The 19,201-nt window shown below is 35.3% G+C and overlaps 1 protein-coding gene and 1 long non-coding RNA gene across 2 annotated transcripts; one reads left to right on the forward strand and one right to left on the reverse strand.

Moving 5' to 3' along the window:
- Window positions 1–3,278: 3,278 nt before the first annotated feature.
- LOC143199486 (uncharacterized) lies at window positions 3,279–9,841 on the forward strand. The gene is made up of 3 exons (XR_013006446.1): window positions 3,279–3,410; window positions 3,475–3,566; window positions 9,473–9,841. It is a non-coding gene; the product is annotated as an uncharacterized LOC143199486 (long non-coding RNA).
- Window positions 9,842–17,601: 7,760 nt separating this feature from the next.
- LOC143200236 (uncharacterized) lies at window positions 17,602–18,412 on the reverse strand. The gene is made up of 2 exons (XM_076410631.1): window positions 18,089–18,412; window positions 17,602–18,024 (listed from the first exon to the last, which is right to left on the reverse strand). Exons 1-2 carry the CDS (start codon window positions 18,410–18,412, stop codon window positions 17,602–17,604), a joined length of 747 nt encoding a protein of 248 aa, XP_076266746.1.
- Between the last annotated feature and the right edge of the window lie 789 nt (window positions 18,413–19,201).

Here is a 19,201-nt window from a genome sequence, read left to right on the forward strand (position 1 = left end):
ACAGGGGACCCAAATAAATGATATTCTTCTTTTCCGTTCAACAAGATTGTGATAGATGTTATAGATACCAACGATAATAGGATGTCTAAAAGTTGCATTTTCAATTGCCAGGATAGAGCTCAGGGATTCAGTACAATTCAACCAATCGTCAGACTCAACCTCCAATACAGTCTGTAGAGCTTTCCAGATGGCTGTTAATTCTGCCGATAATATGGATGAATGTTTATGAAGTTTGTAATTTTCTATTCTAGAGGATCCAAAAACAGCTGCGCCTACTCCCTCGGACGATTTGGAACCATCCGTGTACAAAACTTTATAGCTTGGATACATATGACCTTGAAGATTCTAGGACCAAAATTATCCTTGCTGTGAATCGTTAGAGATCTATCTGTGGGCAGCGATGGAAACATCCATGGAGGTAACACACTTGTCTGTTTCACTAAACAATTGTATGATAGTATGTTAGAAATTATATACTTTTTTTTTCTTCATACGAGCCTATTGTCTGCATTTTTTTGGCCAGATGTTAGAAATGAACTACTCAAAGACAAAAATAAAAAACTGAATACTGAGAATAGTACAATTAAAATGGAAATAAGCTAAATAAAAACAGAAATAAATAAACCGAGAGAAGGAAGAAGGAACCAAGGAAGGAAAGAGTAAGATAAGATAAAGGTGTTTGAAAATTGATGGCGACAAGATCGGGGGAAGCTCCAGCTGTAGGTGACAACAAAAAGCAATGACGCACTTATTATGAAAACGGCAGAACACAAAATAAAGAGAATTGTCTGCTTTTCTTTTTGTCAGATGTTGGAAATGAACTGCCCAGAAGATGGGAATAAGCCGAATAAAAATTACAATCGATAATATCGATCGATGAAAAGGGAAACGTAACGTAGTTGTACGGGGATTGGTTGTAAAATTATAAATTGAGAACGAATTAAACAAATTATATACTGACTTTCATGAAATGCAAACTGGACATAATTTTATCTAATAGAATTAAAAAATAACAATGAAAAAGAACTTAAATAGTCATAAAAATAATCTGACCAAATTAATGGACATATTAGTGGGAAAATTTAAAGGACAGAGATAAATAAACCGAGAGAAGAAAAAAAGAAGCAAGGAACGATAGAGGAAGATAAGATAGAAGTCTTTGAAAATTAATTGAGATAAGATGCAGAGGAACTCCACTTGTAGGTGACAAGAAAAAGCAACGACGCACTTGTTATGAAAATGGTAGAATACAAAATAAAGAGAAAAAAATAAACACAGCAAGATGGAAACACCATAAATTGCCAAAGGAACTCGTGAGGAAATACAAACCCTAACTATAAACAAATTAGATTGTCTAATAAGTTACCTGGACTACATTCCGGAGAATTTGTGAGATGTGAGTGAAGAGCAAAACGAAAGATGGAAAAATATGTCTAATACTTTTGTTGGGCTGTTGGATGCTTCAGATAGACCTTCCATATCCGTCCCCTAAGCGGAAATGTACAAAAAGGAACCTTACTAGGAAAAAACACAGGTTTTAGTGTGCTAGTTAACAACAAATGTATCATATTATGACAAAAATAATGATTTTCGAATTCACAACACTTAAAAACATAAAGAATACACCTGTATTAACTAATGTTTTAGAAAATGGTGAATGCGCCAGTAGTGCTCCTATTTGCAGCACGCATTCTTTACACATAAATACACATATATATTCATTGTTTATACATAAAGCATCTGAGATACTATTGGAGTAATGTAATATGTTAAATAGCGTTTTATTAATATAAATATGAATGTCACTGCACCGACTACCAATAACCACCAACTGATTAAGTATTAAACTCAAAAAAGTATTTCTCTCCAAGAATTTGATGAATTATTTCAATATAAGTGTGATATCGTTGTGATTGTGTTGGTTTAAGTATCAACAAAGTATACAATAATGCCTTCCTAAATATAAGATGGCATCTTTATATTGTAACACCTTTTTCAATTTATTATAACTATAGTGTCCAAAATCCCAGTTAAAAAAAAGGAAACTAAACTTTACCAATATTACATATTGCTCATTTTTTTAATTACTAATCCATGGATCTTATAACTTATATTTAGTTGTATCAAGTATTCTTACGAATATTAATTTAAATTGATGAAGGAAGAGATGCACGTTATTTACTGGTATTATACCCCTAGAGTATTATTTTAAGCTATTTGTTTTCCAACTTGCTTGGTTTCTAGGAAAATATTTTATCTAACTTAAAAACAGAGAACTGAACACATACAATATCTTATAAATAAGTACAATACTAAACATAATTTGAAATCACATCTGGCTGGTTGTACTTTTATTTTAATATTCTAGTTTCGCCAATTTACAATCCTATATTTTATAATATCCCATAATAATAATATAATTGTTTTCCTTTCACACTACCATTAAGTCATCGTCAATACTAATCCTTAATGTCGTTTTTCTTTGTCTGCATATATGTTGAATGAAAAATGTATAATAATTTTAAAAGAGAAAGAGAATTTATTAAAGGTATATTGACCTATCACATTAAGTCTTCCTAAAAAAGAAAACAACACTCTAATATTTTCTACTTATGATAATTAAGTACATAATATATATTAAAATAATAATACTGCTGGTACTCAAGTGGTAATTTTAAAACACTTCAATTATGTTTAATATATGTATAAAAATAATTTAAAAGGTTTTAAAAAAATCCATATTTTTTGGCCAATATGTCAATATTTTTGTTTTCCCATATATGTTTATAAAATACAGGTATATTTCCTAGTTATATTATATTAATCACCGATATCTGGATGTTTTTTAAATATCAAACCGAATATATTATTAAAAATTTTATATTAATTTATAAAATGTTAGATGTCTTCATTCTAAATATATTACAAATTTTTATATAATGATATAGCAAATGTTAAAAAATTCAGCAATAATAATTAAACCACTGTAATTTCTTATTACCTATTATTAGCTTAAGATCATTTTTAAATTGACAATTTATTCTATCTTTTCGCCTTAATTCCTTGAAAGACAGTTTCAAAAAAAGAAGAAGAATAATATGATTTTTAAGTGAGAGTGATTCAATTTTCTAGAATAAATTAATAATTACAATTGCATTTCAAATCTTAATTGGAGAATCGAAAAGAAAGAAACGAAAGTGTATAACACGGATATTTCATTGGACATATTATGATAAATATCATAATCGATAATCTAAATAAGAGTCGAACATCCTTAAGTTAAAATACGTTTCCGATTGGCAGAACTGCGCAGCTTCAAAATTTTAAATTTAGCGATAGTGAAGGTCATTTCGTTTTCTGTTCGTTAGCTGCTTGGTGAGAGAGATTTCGCTCTAAAGGATGTTTAAAAGGTAATATAAGCTTTTATTATAAATGTAGTATAATTTTTAATGTATCTCTTTCGTATTTGTTTAGATTAAAAACAGATTATCTTGTTTTTGGAAATTTTATAAGAAAAATGATTCAGATTGGATGGCGAACAAAGGTGTCTTAGATAATATTCAAACGTAAGTGATTTTTAACATTAATCTTTATTGATTTTATGAATATCCAAACACGAAATATTTCATTCAAAATTATTCTGTTACTGAATTTTTGTGTTCTCTGGAATACATGTTTTAATATTTACATGTAATATTTTACTAATTATAAAATATTAGTGTTTCGGCATTTTTGGAAAATTACTTTAATAATTAGACTATATACAGTAGTTAAATGTTCTTATAGAACATAATATTTAATATTCAGAGTACTTTTTATCTGTAAATAAGCTGAGCTTATGTTGAATATGTTTATGGCATTAATACTGTTTTTTTGAATAACTTCCAGGGGTGATATTTTGTAATACAGAGGGAATCTGTTATCTTTTGTTTATTCTAAAGCTTCTTTCTTACACACTGAAAGTATGAGATGTATTTGTGGCACTAATGAGTTGTTTTTTCTTGTGCTCATTCCTAAAGGGCTTTTCTAAGAACCAGTTCATCTCAGTGATTTTAAGTTTAGTATACTTGGCATTTGGTATTCGGCCATTTAAGTTCACAAAATCTAGGTATATTTCTCTTGATATTCCTTTTATGTCTAGTGCATGGAAGATTTCTGCATTTTCAGTTCATATTATGGATTTTGTAAAAATTTGCCTTTAACTCTACTTGCTTTATTTTTTGTGCTTCATGTTACTTTATCCAATTGTTTCTTTGGAAGGTAATAGATTAACTTTATTTGTGTGTATATTTAAGTCTATTTTAATCTCCATATTAATGACTAGTGGCATAAGTAAGGAATTTTTCATTACTTCTTTAATTGGACTATTATTTCAAGGAGTCATCATACCATTTAAAACAGTATTATCATTTCTATTAACTTAGAGATTTTTAATATATATATATATATATATATATATATATATATATATATATAGTTAGTGTATTTTTACTGAATCAAATAATTTAATTAAACCGCACAAATTGTAATTTGAAAGTTCATTTTAATAATAGTCTTTTACAAGTAAATATGTATCGTGTAACAATCTTACAAGCATTTGCAACTACAATAATTTATCAAGCACTTCACAAACATCTCTGTTTAGGCTTTAACCTATAAAGTTGATTGACTGATGAGATTATTGACTCCCACAAGTGTACATTTGTGAGATTAAACCAGTCATATTTTATTGAATATATTATTTGGTAACTGAAAAAACTCCAAAACTATTAGACAATACTCCATAAACAAAACAAATGAGGCCTAAGATCAAATGTTATGAATAGTCTATTCACCTCCATGTTGCGTTAATTATACTTCAGACATAATTAAAGCTGCTTGAAATAGTAAATATATACATTGAAATAATATTGCTGGGAATAAATTACCGATGTTCAAACAACACTGGCTGGTTCCCGCCTTGCAATATTTTTCTACCTTGGAATGAAATTACACATGATTGGGGTTGTTAGCGACGTATAATTACTTTAGATCAGTCCAGTTAAACCCCTAGTTGCCAAAAGAAGACTTTCAAATATTTAAAAAAAAGAAAATGTTATAATGACTTTAAAAACAATTATATCCTCAATATTATTTACCGCCGTCGAATTTTGTTCTAAATTATTAAATGTAATTAAGGTTATTATATTAAACTAGAAATCTTCAAATGTAATGATACAAAAGTGAAAAGTGTACGGATATAAAATATAGTAGTTCAGGGTTTCTGAGAATAGAGGTAAAACGAAAAAAAAAGTTATTTATTGGCCATATAAAAAATATATAGATAAATATGGCAGCGGTATTACCTGGAGACGAGGCTTAGTTGTAGGCTATTTGTCGCTGCTGGCACCCCGCCCCATGTGCAACATCTGGGATTATATTTCTTGGTTCTTTGTTGACCGTTATTCCACGATGTAAAATTCGGCATGCCTCAAGATCGCTACAGTAAGATTGTAAAATTAATTCTACTAATTAATTTTAGTCATATGGATATTTTGTTAGATTCTATTTTAGGATATCTGAAATTTATGATTGTAATGTAAAATTTATAGGAACCATTTCCTTTTGTTGTAAATATTTAGTAACTAATGAGGTTAATTTGTATGTTAAGTTGACTTATTTCCAAATTTTTACTTCATTATTTAATTATATTTCATTGGCTGATGTAATAATAATGTGTAATGTATCTGTTATTTACAAGGATTACTGTAGATGGATTTTTTGATTTTTACGAGTAACTCTTCAAACTATTCCACCAACAATTTTTTTCTAATAGGCCGTTATATGTGAATACTGTTGATTTTTATGTCTTCTTGCTTTGTTCAGGTAATCTGTGTAAATTGTAACAGCTAATCTGTTAATGTAATACTTTTATTTGCTTTCCTATTCAGAATTCTTCCGAATAAAATATTGATTAGTTTTAAACATGTGGATTATCAGCTTTCCGTGTGTTTTTTCCATTTAGTTTAGTCAATATTTTTTCATCTCGTTAGTGTTAAGGACATGTACCATTCAAGGAAATCATAAATTGTTGATATTTTGGGACGTTTATGATTAAGTAGGAATGTTCGTCTGGTATCAACATATTCCAGTTTTCTCTTTTTAATTATCATTTATTATTTATTAAATCTCTATTTATTATGTTCTATTTGTTATTTTTAGTAGCCTTCATTTATTACTATCTATTTATTATTTCTTATTTAATGTTCTCTATGCATTACCCTCTACTTATTCATCTATTTATCATTTTATCGTCCTCTTATTTTATTATTTCTTCGAATCGTTGTATGGTCGATAATAATATTGTTAGATGATAATTGTGTAGTTGCAACTGTAAATGTACATGACTAGCGTTGATTGACTACTGTTTACTATCTATCGACTGTTTCAGTCGCTATTTTCGGTTCGACTGATATTATTACTATTTACTAGCGTTGGGAACTATCGACTGAAAACAGTCGAAACAGTCCATAGTAGCAAAACAGTCGAAACAGTCGATAGTCAAAAAAAATAGCGAGTGAAAATAGTAATTACTATTTTCAGCCAAATGCACGGTTCGACTGTTTTTTTCTATTCGTGATGTCAAACGAAGATGTACGAATTCTTGTCTGTATAAAATGTGAGATAGGAAAGGACGGAGATAAATGCTTGGTGCAGTTAATTTTAAATGACTTTATATTCTCCAATGGTAGTATAAACGAGACAGAGATGTATATATATTTATTCACGTGGTAACTTTAAAAAAGAAAAGGAAAAAAATTAATTTCTATTATCATGTAATAAATAATATAATTTTAAAGGAAGTAGGATTACTTTTATACTGAATGTTCTATGGGTGTGTAAAAACGAATGGAATAATAACACCACAAATGTTTTATCGTCTTTTAATATATTAATTGCTATTTTTAAATAACATAGCATAATAAATATAAATTATACATACAACTTAAATAAAACTTAAAAACTAAAGATTTTCAATAACCATAACTACTAAATCAAATGTAAACATATACCTATTCATTTAAAAATCTAATCCATGATGAACCTAAAAATGATCGCACAATAACTACCAAACACTTTTTAAATAAAAGTTTTATTTATTTTTGAACGGAAATATTTTTAAATTACTGTGAATATTATCATGTTAAACTTTTCTCCCGTGAGGCGATTTCTTCGATCGTTAATTATTTACCCAGATTTTGAAAAAAACTCGTTCCCAGGGGACAGATGTTGCGGGTATAGAGGTATTTTACATGAACTGATATAATTCAGGTAGTTTCATTTTATGGGTTTGCCAAAAATCCAATGGGTTTTCTAAACGCCCAATAAATGGAATTTCCAAATACTGCTAAATCTGTAAAGTTGCTGCAGTACTTGGAGTAATTACTTCTTTCATTTTAGTAATTTTTTTATCAAAATATCTCCAGCTGGACCAAATCCTGCTTTTTTAAATCTAGGATCTAAAAATGTGGATTTCCCTGAAATGTTCATTTTTAAAATTGCCAGTCTTGATGACATCTAATAGACAATTTTGTCATTTTTCCCCATTCACTTGTAAAAATCCTGGATTTGATGGAATGTTGCAATCCTCTTATTAACCGTATAGTTAAAGACATCGTTGGGATATCTTTCACCAGATAACTCGGTGGTCATTATTTCAATGGGCTTTAAAAGTTGAACACATTCTGTTAAGATAGTCCGTTCTTTAACAAATACAAACTGTGGTGCTCTTCTTAATAGCCAACAAAATAAATTGTTGAATATTAGTAGAGTTTTCCTATCAGAAAATTACAAATATTTAATATACTTTTTTTACCTCTTTGCAGTTAATATTTTTAAAAGAAATTTAACAACTTCTACTATAAAAAATTCTTCAAATCTTTTGGATTTATGCAATTTCTGAAACCTTTGGAACCTAATTTTAGTTTTCAAGATTTTAGGAAAAAAGTTTCGACAAACAAAACGCTTGGACAAAAATCGTGAAAGATTATCAAAAAAGTATTACCTATTATGCCAGTCAAAAGTATCTTAGTATTTCTCCTTTACAATTTAATTTTTTTGCCCTCGAAAACTAGCGTTCCAAAATACTGCTATATTAATTTACAACATATAGTTATTCACAAGCAAATATATAAGCATAAATTCGGGACATTACTTTCAAGGTCGGGGCTAGGACGGAACGCCAAAATGTTAAAAATCAGTCGAATGTACTAGTAGAACGAAAATAGTAACTAAAAGTAAACGACTGAAACAGTCGATAGTAAATAGTAATAAAATCTGTCTAGTAATAAATTTACTGTCGTTTGTTTCAGTCGTGTACTTTTAATTAAAATTTTGGTTTCATTGACTGATTTTTAGGCTCTGCCATCCTAGCCGGGACCTTAAAAGAATATGCCGAATGTACTTGTATAAAACTGTTTATTATATATTATCTTTATTGCAACTTCTCAAAGTTCTTGGCAAATATTTTATAGTACTTTTTACAGTTTGACTTCATCTTGGCCAACCAAGATCATTTCTCAATGCCTTGTCAAGAATTCGTCGAATTACATATCAACTAAACAACCTAAAATTGTTTTTTTAACCGACTTTTAAAAGGAGGACGTTCTATGTTCGGTTGTATATATGTTTTTTTAATGTATGTTCTCCGATTTATTAATCAATTATGGACCAATTTTCAAAACTTTTTTTTTCGAAAGCGGCCCCATTAGAACCAAGTTATGATCAGATGAGGGAAGAGGGGCAATCGAAGGATTTTCAAGCAATTTCAAAGGCATGTACAAAGTACACATGTCTGAATATTAAAATATAGAATGTGAAATTTGATCTTTTCCGTTTGATTTGTTGTTTTGTTATATTGATATATTCTATTGATGATGGTGTATTATTGATGATTTGATTTATTGATAAATTATTTAATTATAATTAATAATCCTACATTATTTGTTGCATTTCTTAATGACAATCCATACATTTATTAAATATGAATAATTTAATTGTCAATCAAGTTTATGTTTGATATGGATTTCACGGAAATATATTTACATTTAAAAAAAATTAAGAAAAGAAATATTCGGAAATATTTAATTTAGTGTCTTCAGTCTCCACTACATATATCCCTTTCATGCGATAAGAATATATTTAGTGTTATTAACATTATATCTAGATTTACTTAAATGCTAGTTTAGTTCTAATTTATTAATTTACAAGATATATGGCCGATTATTTCTCTTCAAGTGAATTATTTTTAAACGCCTCTTGATTTTATTTTAACCTTTTTAAAAAATTTTGTGATTGGATAGACTATACATTTTTTTGTGTACATATTAGTTGTATGTTATTTGCATATCCTTTGTATGTTCATAATTCTGTATTTTTAATGTTTGAATGTTCACTGTTTTCCATATTCTTAAAATATATTTTTTTGTTTCAGGTGCCTGGCTTACACTGTCAACTCAATCAATTTTGGGGGAATGCCAATGCTAACGACACAAGAAGAAATGTATAATAGATTGACCTAATCTAAAAACTTTTAATTATTTAATAAATTTACTGAGTTCCTTGTCTTTTAATTAACTATTAAGGTTGATGACATCTATCTCTCTTGAGTGGTATCTTCTATTCTTTCTCGATTTAGTTTAATGGTAGATGGTGAAGAATTAAAAAGTAAGAAGAAAATTAAATTGCAACACTTGGATGGTTGCTGCATGCTGTATCGTGAGGTGGCTATCACAGGTGATCTGTACTATTGTTTATGAAATATGTTCTGGTGACATATTGAAAATATATTAGCTATTATTGACCTACTTATTTTCCTACACTTGGATGGTTATTGCATGCTGTGTCGTGAGGTGGCTGCTCAGATGATCTGCTCTATTCTTTGTGGAATGTGTTCTGGTGACATTCTGAAAAGATAATAGTTATTATTGACCTACTTGGATGGTTACTGCACGCTGTGTTGTGAGGTGGCTATCACAGGTGATCTGCTCTCTATTGTTTGTGGAGTATGTTCTGGTGTCATGTTGGAGAGATATTAGCTATTATTGGCTTACTTGTCTTTCTAGACTTGAATGCTTCCTGCACGCTGTGTCGTGAGGCATTCACATTCGTCACAGGTGATCTGCTATCTTTGTTTGGGGAATATGTTCTGGAGACATGTGTTGAAAAGATATTATCTATTATTGACTTACTTGTTTTCCTACACTTGAATGGTTACTGCACGCTGTGTCGTGAGGTGGCTGTCACGGGTGATCTGTTATCTATCGTTTGTGGAATATGTTTTGGTGTTATATGTTGAAAAGATATTAACTATTCTTGACCTACTTGTCTTCCTACACTTGAATGGTTACTGCACGCTGTGTCGTGAGGTGGCTGTCACAGGTGATCTGCTCTATTCTTTGTGGAATATGTTCTGGTGACATTCTGAAAAGATAATAATTATTATTGACCTACTTGGATGGTTACTACACGCTGTGTCGTGAGGTGGCTATCACAGGTGATCTGCTCTCTATTGTTTGTGGAGTATGTTCTGGTGTCATGTTGGAGAGATATTAGCTATTATTGGCTTACTTGTCTTTCTAGACTTGAATGCTTCCTGCACGCTGTGTCGTGAGGCATTCACATTCGTCACAGGTGATCTGCTATCTTTGTTTGGGGAATATGTTCTGGAGACATGTGTTGAAACGATATTATCTATTATTGACTTACTTGTTTTCCTACACTTGAATGGTTACTGCACGCTGTGTCGTGAGGTGGCTGTTACAGGTATTCCGCCTTCTATTGTTTGTGGAATATGTTATGGTGTCATATGTTGAAAAGATATTAGCTGTTATTGATCTACTTGTCTTCCTACACTTGGATGGTTACAGCACGCTGTGTCGTGATGTGACTGTCACGGGTGATCTGTTATCTATCGTTTGTGGAATATGTTCTGGAGACATGTGTTGAAAAAATATTATCTATTATTGACTTACTTGTTTTCCTACACTTGAATGGTTACTGCACGCTGTGTCGTGAGGTGGCTATCACAGGTGATCTGCTCTCTATTGTTTGTGGAGTATGTTCTGGTGTCATGTTGGAGAGATATTAGCTATTATTGGCTTACTTGTCTTTCTAGACTTGAATGCTTCCTGCACGCTGTGTCGTGAGGCATTCACATTCGTCACAGGTGATCTGCTATCTTTGTTTGGGGAATATGTTCTGGAGACATGTGTTGAAAAGATATTATCTATTATTGACTTACTTGTTTTCCTACACTTGAATGGTTACTGCACGCTGTGTCGTGAGGTGGCTGTTACAGGTATTCTGCCTTCTATTGTTTGTGGAATATGTTATGGTGTCATATGTTAAAAAGATATTAGCTATTATTGACCTACTTGTTTTCCTACACTTGGATGGTTATTGCATGCTGTGTCGTGAGGTGGCTGCTCAGATGATCTGCTCTATTCTTTGTGGAATGTGTTCTGGTGACATTCTGAAAAGATAATAGTTATTATTAACCTACTTGGATGGTTACTACACGCTGTGTCGTGAGGTGGCTATCACAGGTGATCTGCTCTCTATTGTTTGTGGAGTATGTTCTGGTGTCATGTTGGAGAGATATTAGCTATTATTGGCTTACTTGTCTTTCTAGACTTGAATGCTTCCTGCACGCTGTGTCGTGAGGCATTCACATTCGTCACAGGTGATCTGCTATCTTTGTTTGGGGAATATGTTCTGGAGACATGTGTTGAAAAGATATTATCTATTATTGACTTACTTGTTTTCCTACACTTGAATGGTTACTGCACGCTGTGTCGTGAGGTGGCTGTTACAGGTATTCTGCCTTCTATTGTTTGTGGAATATGTTACGGTGTCATATGTTGAAAAGATATTAGCTATTATTGATCTACTTGTCTTCCTACACTTGGATGGTTACAGCACGCTGTGTCGTGATGTGGCTGTCACGGGTGATCTGTTATCTATCGTTTGTGGAATATGTTTTGGTGTTATATGTTGAAAAGATATTAACTATTCTTGACCTACTTGTCTTCCTACACTTGAATGGTTACTGCACGCTGTGTCGTGAGGTGGCTGTCACAGGTGATCTGCTCTATTCTTTGTGGAATATGTTCTGGTGACATTCTGAAAAGATAATAATTATTATTGACCTACTTGGATGGTTACTGCACGCTATGTCGTGAGGTGGCTATCACAAGTGATCTGCTCTCAATTGTTTGTGGAGTATGTTCTGGTGTCATGTTGAAGAGATGTTAGCTATTATTGGCTTACTTGTCTTTCTACACTTGAATGGTTACTGAACGCTGTGTCGTGAGGCATTCACATTCGTCACAGGTGATCTGCTATCTTTGTTTGTGGAATATGTTCTGGAGACATGTGTTGAAAAGATATTATCTATTATTGACTTACTTGTTTTCCTACACTTGAATGGTTACTGCACGCTGTGTCGTGAGGTGGCTGTTACAGGTATTCTGCCTTCTATTGTTTGTGGAATATGTTATGGTGTCATATGTTGAAAAGATATTAGCTGTTATTGATCTTCTTGTCTTCGTACACTTGGATGGTTACAGCACGCTGTGTCGTGATGTGACTGTCACGGGTGATCTGTTATCTATCGTTTGTGGAATATGTTCTGGTGTCATATGTTGAAAAGATATTAACTATTCTTGACCTACTTGTCTTCCTACACTTGAATGGTTACTGCACGCTGTGTCGTGAGGTGGCTATCACAGGTGATCTGCTCTCTGTTTGTAGAATTTGTCTTGGTGGTATATGTTGAAAAGATATAAGCTATTATTGACATACTTTTAGCGTTAATGCTCAGTGAATGGAGGTAAAACGAAATGAAACAGTGGTGTTTAAATTATGTGACCGTTATTTATTGAATATATAAAATAAAATGTGGAAAATGCAAGTGATAAAAGAATCGGCGCTGTCGATAGAGGTCGAGCGAAAGAAGTCATCATGATATAAACATAGCGCCGAAACAAAAGTCGAAATAATGATTAGATGGTGATGTCAAAATCTCTAAGCATTAAAAAAATTGTCAGAAATAAAATTTGGGAAAAAAAATGAAATGAAATTAAAGGTTCATTGTTCCAGCACTAAAATAAAATTTAATGAGGAACGAATGCTTGAAAGAATGTAATGCTGAAGGAATAAAAGTAAAATCGAAAAAATCTTGTGTGCTCTTCTGTCCTTCATGAATTTGCACATGTTTACATGTTGTGTTTTTTACTATATATTCCGGACAATCACAGCAATAACGAAGTATAAAAAATTTGTATACTCTGCAATATAATGTTCTGCAAGTAGTCTCACATACTTCCTCGATATTTACAGAATAACTTTAAGGACAGGGCAAACGTTAAAACTTGAATGTCACACTTTGGGTTATTATATATTTATCTCGCATTTTCTCTCAATATGTGTGCTTTAATAATTACTCTGTATGTAATAAGTAAATAGGTTCAGTTCTGTCTAGGTGGTTTGGACTGGCATTGGAACGTTCTATATTAAATATTCTCTTCCATATCTTGCTATCCACTATTTATTCAAGTAACTTTTCCACTGCTATCATAGATTTTCTCTTTAAATGGCTTGTCTTCAACAAATTATTGAGATACTATTGCCATGTTAGTATTTGCACCTGCATTTTTGCGAGAGCGGTGAGCATACATCTTGATTCGCTTCTCATCTCTTAAGTTATACCTAAAAAAACTTAACTACAGAGTGTATTACCATAAATTTATATGTATTTCGTTAAGTAGTTTATAAAGAATTCACTGTTTCAGAAAATTATTCAGTCACCATTATTATGCTTTTCAAATATCCCCCATGGAGTATTTTGGATGTTGTCGAGGGTGTATGCTTGCTTCATATCTGTATTCTGGTTCTTGAAACAATTCCGGTACTGGTTTTCTTCCTAGCTGATGGTGCTCTAGTGTGATGGCGCTGGTTGAACGTTGAAGATCTGATATTAAATTTTTTACAGGTTTTTCGATCAAGATTCTTCTGTAGGTATATCTTTGTGTCTAATTAGTTGTCGACCAAGAAGGGAGTTTGCAGACTTAGGACTCTGTACACCACTGGTGTTCAAAGTGATGCTTAGTACAGTGACCTAATTTGCATTGTGTAAACAGCTGTGTATGAATCTCCACAATTGCTACACTTGGGTCGGTGTTCGCGTACCTTGGTGCACGAACGGGTATCATGGTGAACGGCCCCTTATTGGCCAAACAACTGGATGTTGTAAGGATACGTTACTCTTCAGTTATCTCCTGACTTGGCGCATGTGCATATTAAGCTCAATTTAATTTTAATAAAGAGAATATTCCGAGTTTGGTAATAATAAAGTAAATAGGTTCAGGAGGTAAATAAAAATTGTAAAATTTTGGAAATAATACATTTTATTTAAAAAATAATTAATAAAACGAGATAATAAAAATATAATTAATATACGTTCAGCCATTCTATTTTTATAAAAACACAAGTGACTTACTCGAACTCCAAGCACAATATATGTAAACCTCATAGAAAAAACTTATAAAATCTACAAGACCAATCACCAACACTATATATTAAAGATATATTTAAGAATTTACATTAAGATGAAGTAAATATAAAGCTATATTTGCAGAATTTACTACAAGACCAATTACTAACCCATATTATATTATTTGGATCAAATCTAACATAGTTGCCTCATTAATACCTCATCTTTTATATCTTATTGGGAATACACTGTGAGAAATCACTTCGTATGGTCTATCGTAGGGCATCTGCAGTGGCGTTTTGGGACTGTCGTGACGTACGAAGACGTGCGTAGCTGTAGCAAGGTCTTTGAAGACAAACATCTTGCTGTCGCCGTGTCTTGTTCTTTCAACTGGTCACAACAACTTGAATTGCCTTCGTAAATTGCGCACGAACTCGACGGAGTTTTCTAGCTCCTTAGCGTTGGTTACCAGGAATTCGCCTGGCAGTCGTAATGGTTCGCCGTAAACCATCTCTGCTGTAATCGATTGTGGATCCTCCTTCCACGCAGAACGAATGCCCAGCAAGGCGGTTGGAAGGGCTTCCGTCCAGCGGTCAGGTTGGAGGCACTTGATCGCAGTTTTTAATTGGTGGTGTAGGCGTTCGACCATACCATTGGGTGGTAGGCCGTTGTCCGGAGGTGCATGGTTCCCATAAGATGATTGAGGCAACGGAAGAGTCGAGTTTCGAATTGTCTGCCCTGGTCTGTAGTAATCCGAAGGGGGACGCCGAACCGTGCGACCCAGTTGCTGTAGAAAGCCCGTGCTACGGTCTTTGCTTCCTGGTCTAGTAGGGGAATCGCCTCCGGCCACCGCGAGAAGCGCTCGACGCACGTCAGGCAATACCTGTAACCTTGGGAATACGGCATTACGACTAAATCCACGTTGACAAGTTCGAGTCGCCGAGATGGCATATGAAAGGTGCCGATCGCAGAAGAGACGTGTCTGGTGATCTTAGCTTGCTGGCACTGGACACAAGAACGAGCCCAGGTGCGACAGTCATTATCGATAGATGGCCATACATACCGTTCCTTCATTAGCCGTACTGATGCTCTGACTCCAGGATGTGACAGCCCATGAATTGCGCTGAAGGCTGCCCTGCGGAAAGCTTTTGTGAGAAATAGTCTAGCGGTGAAACAGTCTAGTGTCTTGACATCGCAGTATACCGCTGTCGTTGAGCCAGGGATGAGAATTCTTCGCATGTCCAAGCCCCTGTTGCCGTTTTCCAAGTAACTCCTCGTCTCGTTCCTGGGATGCTGCTAAGGCCTCGAAATTGACTGCTGGTGATGTAATCTCATCGATACGGGAAAGTGCGTTAGCTACAATATTGTCCTGCCCGGAGATATGTTGAATGTCTGTGGTGAACTGACTAATGAAATCGAGATGACGGAACTGGGGTGGTGAACATTTGTCGGTCTTCTGACGGAATGCGAATGTCAGCGGTTTGTGGCCTGTTAGTATCTTGAAGTGGCGTCCCTCTATCATATGACGGAACCGCTGCACAGCACTGTAGATTGCTAGTAATTCACGATCGTACGCACTGTATTTGCACTCCGCTTGGTTAAGTTTTCTTGAAAAGAAACCAAGCGGTTTCCAATGGTCTCCTGCGCGTTGTTGTAAGGCGGCTCCAATGCAGTAGTCTGAAGCGTCGCATACCAGTGATATTTCTGCCTCTGGTTCCGGATGTGCCAGTAAGGTTGCTTGGGTAAGCTGATCTTTGCAGTCCTCGAAGGCTTTTTGTGTTGCCTCATCTCACTTGATAGGCTTCTTCCCTTTTATGTTGTTCTTCAGCAGTTCGTTGAGCGGTGCTTGGGTTCTGGCTGTTCTATGTATAAATCTCCGATAAAAATCATAGCCAGAAATTGTCTTAACCCCCTCGCCGTTTCTGGCCGTCCAAACTCCCGTATAGCAACCACCTTGTCTGGGAGCGGCTCGGTCCCTTTTTCTGAGACCCGATATCCGAGGAAGTGAACTTTGGTTAGTCCAAAACAGCATTTACTAGGATTGACCACCATGCATCACATTGCTGCAGACGCTCGAACACGAACAGAGTTTGAAGATGTTGACGATGTTCCTCTTCTGTTGTTGATGCTACCAGGATGTCGTCGATGTAGGCATAGCAAAAATCAAGTCCCAAAAGTACCTCGTCGATGAACCGTTAAAAGTTCTGTGCTGCATTTCGCAGACCGAAACCCATGACGGTAAATTCATACAACCCGAAAGGAGTTGTAATGGCGGTTTTCGGGACATCTTCGGGTGCCATGGGCATTTGATGGTATGCTCTGACTAGCTCGATGGTTGAAAATACCTTCTTCCCGTGGAGTGTCTGTGTAATGTCTGGATTTTATGGACATGTGCTTTACAGGTTATCGGTCTGGGATGGTGCGTGCGTTGAGCGCTCTGTAATCGCCGCAAGGACGCCATTGGTCGCCCTTTTGGGGACCATGAGTAACGGAGAAGACCAGCTACTCTGTGACGGACGGCATAATCCTAGTTTCAACATGGTCTCGAATTCACTCTTGGCGTCTCTTAGTCGGTCTAGAGCCAGGCGTCGTGATTTCGCAGCTACACGCTTCATCGGGTCGAGTGATTTCCGGGAACTTCTGCAGGATGTCGTGATATCGCGAACTGTTGTTTCTGAGTTTTATACTCGCGATATTTTCGTACTGCGGTTGTCTCCCGTTGACACTCATGCGCGCGTATTCCGGTCCACCAATTTCCTGTTTCTCAGATCAACTAAGAGGTAACAAAATCAACCCCGATAATAGGCCTCGACACATCCGCGATAACGAAACTCCATGGAAAATCGCGTCGTAAACCGAGGTTTAAAGTCATTGTCTTAAAGCCATAAGTCGTTATGATACTGCCGTTCACCGCAGTCAGATCGTAGTTCGTTTTTTTCGATGTCCGTTCACCAATCGCCGAGGAAACACGCACAAATCCGCTCTCGTATCCACCAGGAATTCCTGGTTGTTGTTCCGGTCTTTGACGAACAGGTGGCGCGTGATATGATGGCCGTCACTTGCCACCATTAGTGACCGCCCGGCTGGTTTCCCGCATTCGCGCTTGGGCTTCTATCGTAACGGCACCCCGGTCTGCACCTCCGTGCCCTTTCAGAGTAATTGTAATGATACCAGCACAAACCATCGTAGAGCTCGCAACCGCGGATACGAGACCGGTCGGGACTTGACGAGCGCGACGATAACCGGTTACGGAACGATACGCGTTGGTGCTCTGCTACCTCGTCAACTTTGGCTTGCAGCCCGTGAATCTGCAGCCTCAACCGCGCGAACTCCTCCGCCAATTGGCTCTCTGAATTATTCGTCGGTGCCGTACCGCCTGCTGGCCGCCACGAGCCTATGGAGTCTTTAATGTTGTCAGCGATTTTCGCCAGGTCTGCCAGCTTGTTGCTCCCTTGCTGCGCCAAGATACTAGCTCGGGTAATGGGGTCTAACTGGTTCATCCATATTACTTTAATGATATCGTGGCCCTCTGCGTCCCCTGCTAATGATTGTAACCGACGGAGAAACTGCGACGGGCTGCGGTCCACCAATTTCTTCCCATTCAAGGAGTTGTCGTGTCCGGTTCTGGATTGACAGTCCTAAGCATTCCCGCAGCGCCTCTTTTAATTTGTTGAATGGATCTTCAGCTTCCGATGGGAGATTAAACAAGAGGCCGCGCACTTCCTGAGTATAGATGGGGTCCAGTGCTGCCCCTACGATTTCAAACTTTTCTGCACTTGTGGTTATCCCTGCGTGTTTCACGGTCCACTCGACCTGCAGGAACCATATCTCTGGATCGTTCGGATTGAACGCAGACAATCTGATGTTTGAAGCCGACATGATACTTTACAGGAGAATAAATAAAAACAACAAAATTGCGTCACAAACCAAAAATAACTAAACCTTCAAGAGTCCGGAAACGAAAATAAACCAGAAAAAAAAGTGGAATATAACACGATGTCGCACGTCGGTGTCACCAATTTAGGGTACAGGTGCGGTTAGATAAAGACAATATATTCGGCGATTTATTTCGGTACAAATGGAATCTAATTATATGCAAAGGAAATATTTATTTTTAGACGAACATATATTAAACAATAAACAAGATATTAAACACTAAACAAGATCACACTAAAAATATAAAAGGAAAGAAATGCACGTGGCAGGGTTACCTTCAGATGTTACGAACTGTGGCACGTCTAATATATTTTGTCATGTCACGAAGAAAGATGGATGGGATTCTTTCCTTTTTAGGAGCAGTGGTGGGATTTGGGTTCGCCGAAGGAATTTACATAGGTAGTTGGGTTGGAGTTTGTGACAGTTCCTAAAGAGTTTAGAACCGTGCTTGCTGAAAGAGAAATATTTGATGGCATAACTACTGACTTGAGTAGGCTGGGTTCTTTCCATGGTTTCTTGCACTTCTCTAATAATAAGTCCTATCAGAGCTTTACCCTCGTTGTAACTGGCGTCTGTCCAGATTGTAGTGTTTGCTGCTCCGTATCTGGATATTCTGGTGAACAGTTTTTCCACGTTGCTACTCTCCTCTTGCTGTCTGAACTTCCTTTCGATTAGGTTCGCGATATCCCCTATCTTCGGTAGTGTTTGGCCGACAACAGTACGGTCGCTTAT

The sequence above is a fragment of the Rhynchophorus ferrugineus genome, unplaced genomic scaffold (genome assembly GCF_030347505.1).
Source record: "Rhynchophorus ferrugineus isolate W39M unplaced genomic scaffold, kcgeb_rfMv2 rfM7, whole genome shotgun sequence".
Taxonomy (NCBI): domain Eukaryota; kingdom Metazoa; phylum Arthropoda; class Insecta; order Coleoptera; family Curculionidae; genus Rhynchophorus; species Rhynchophorus ferrugineus.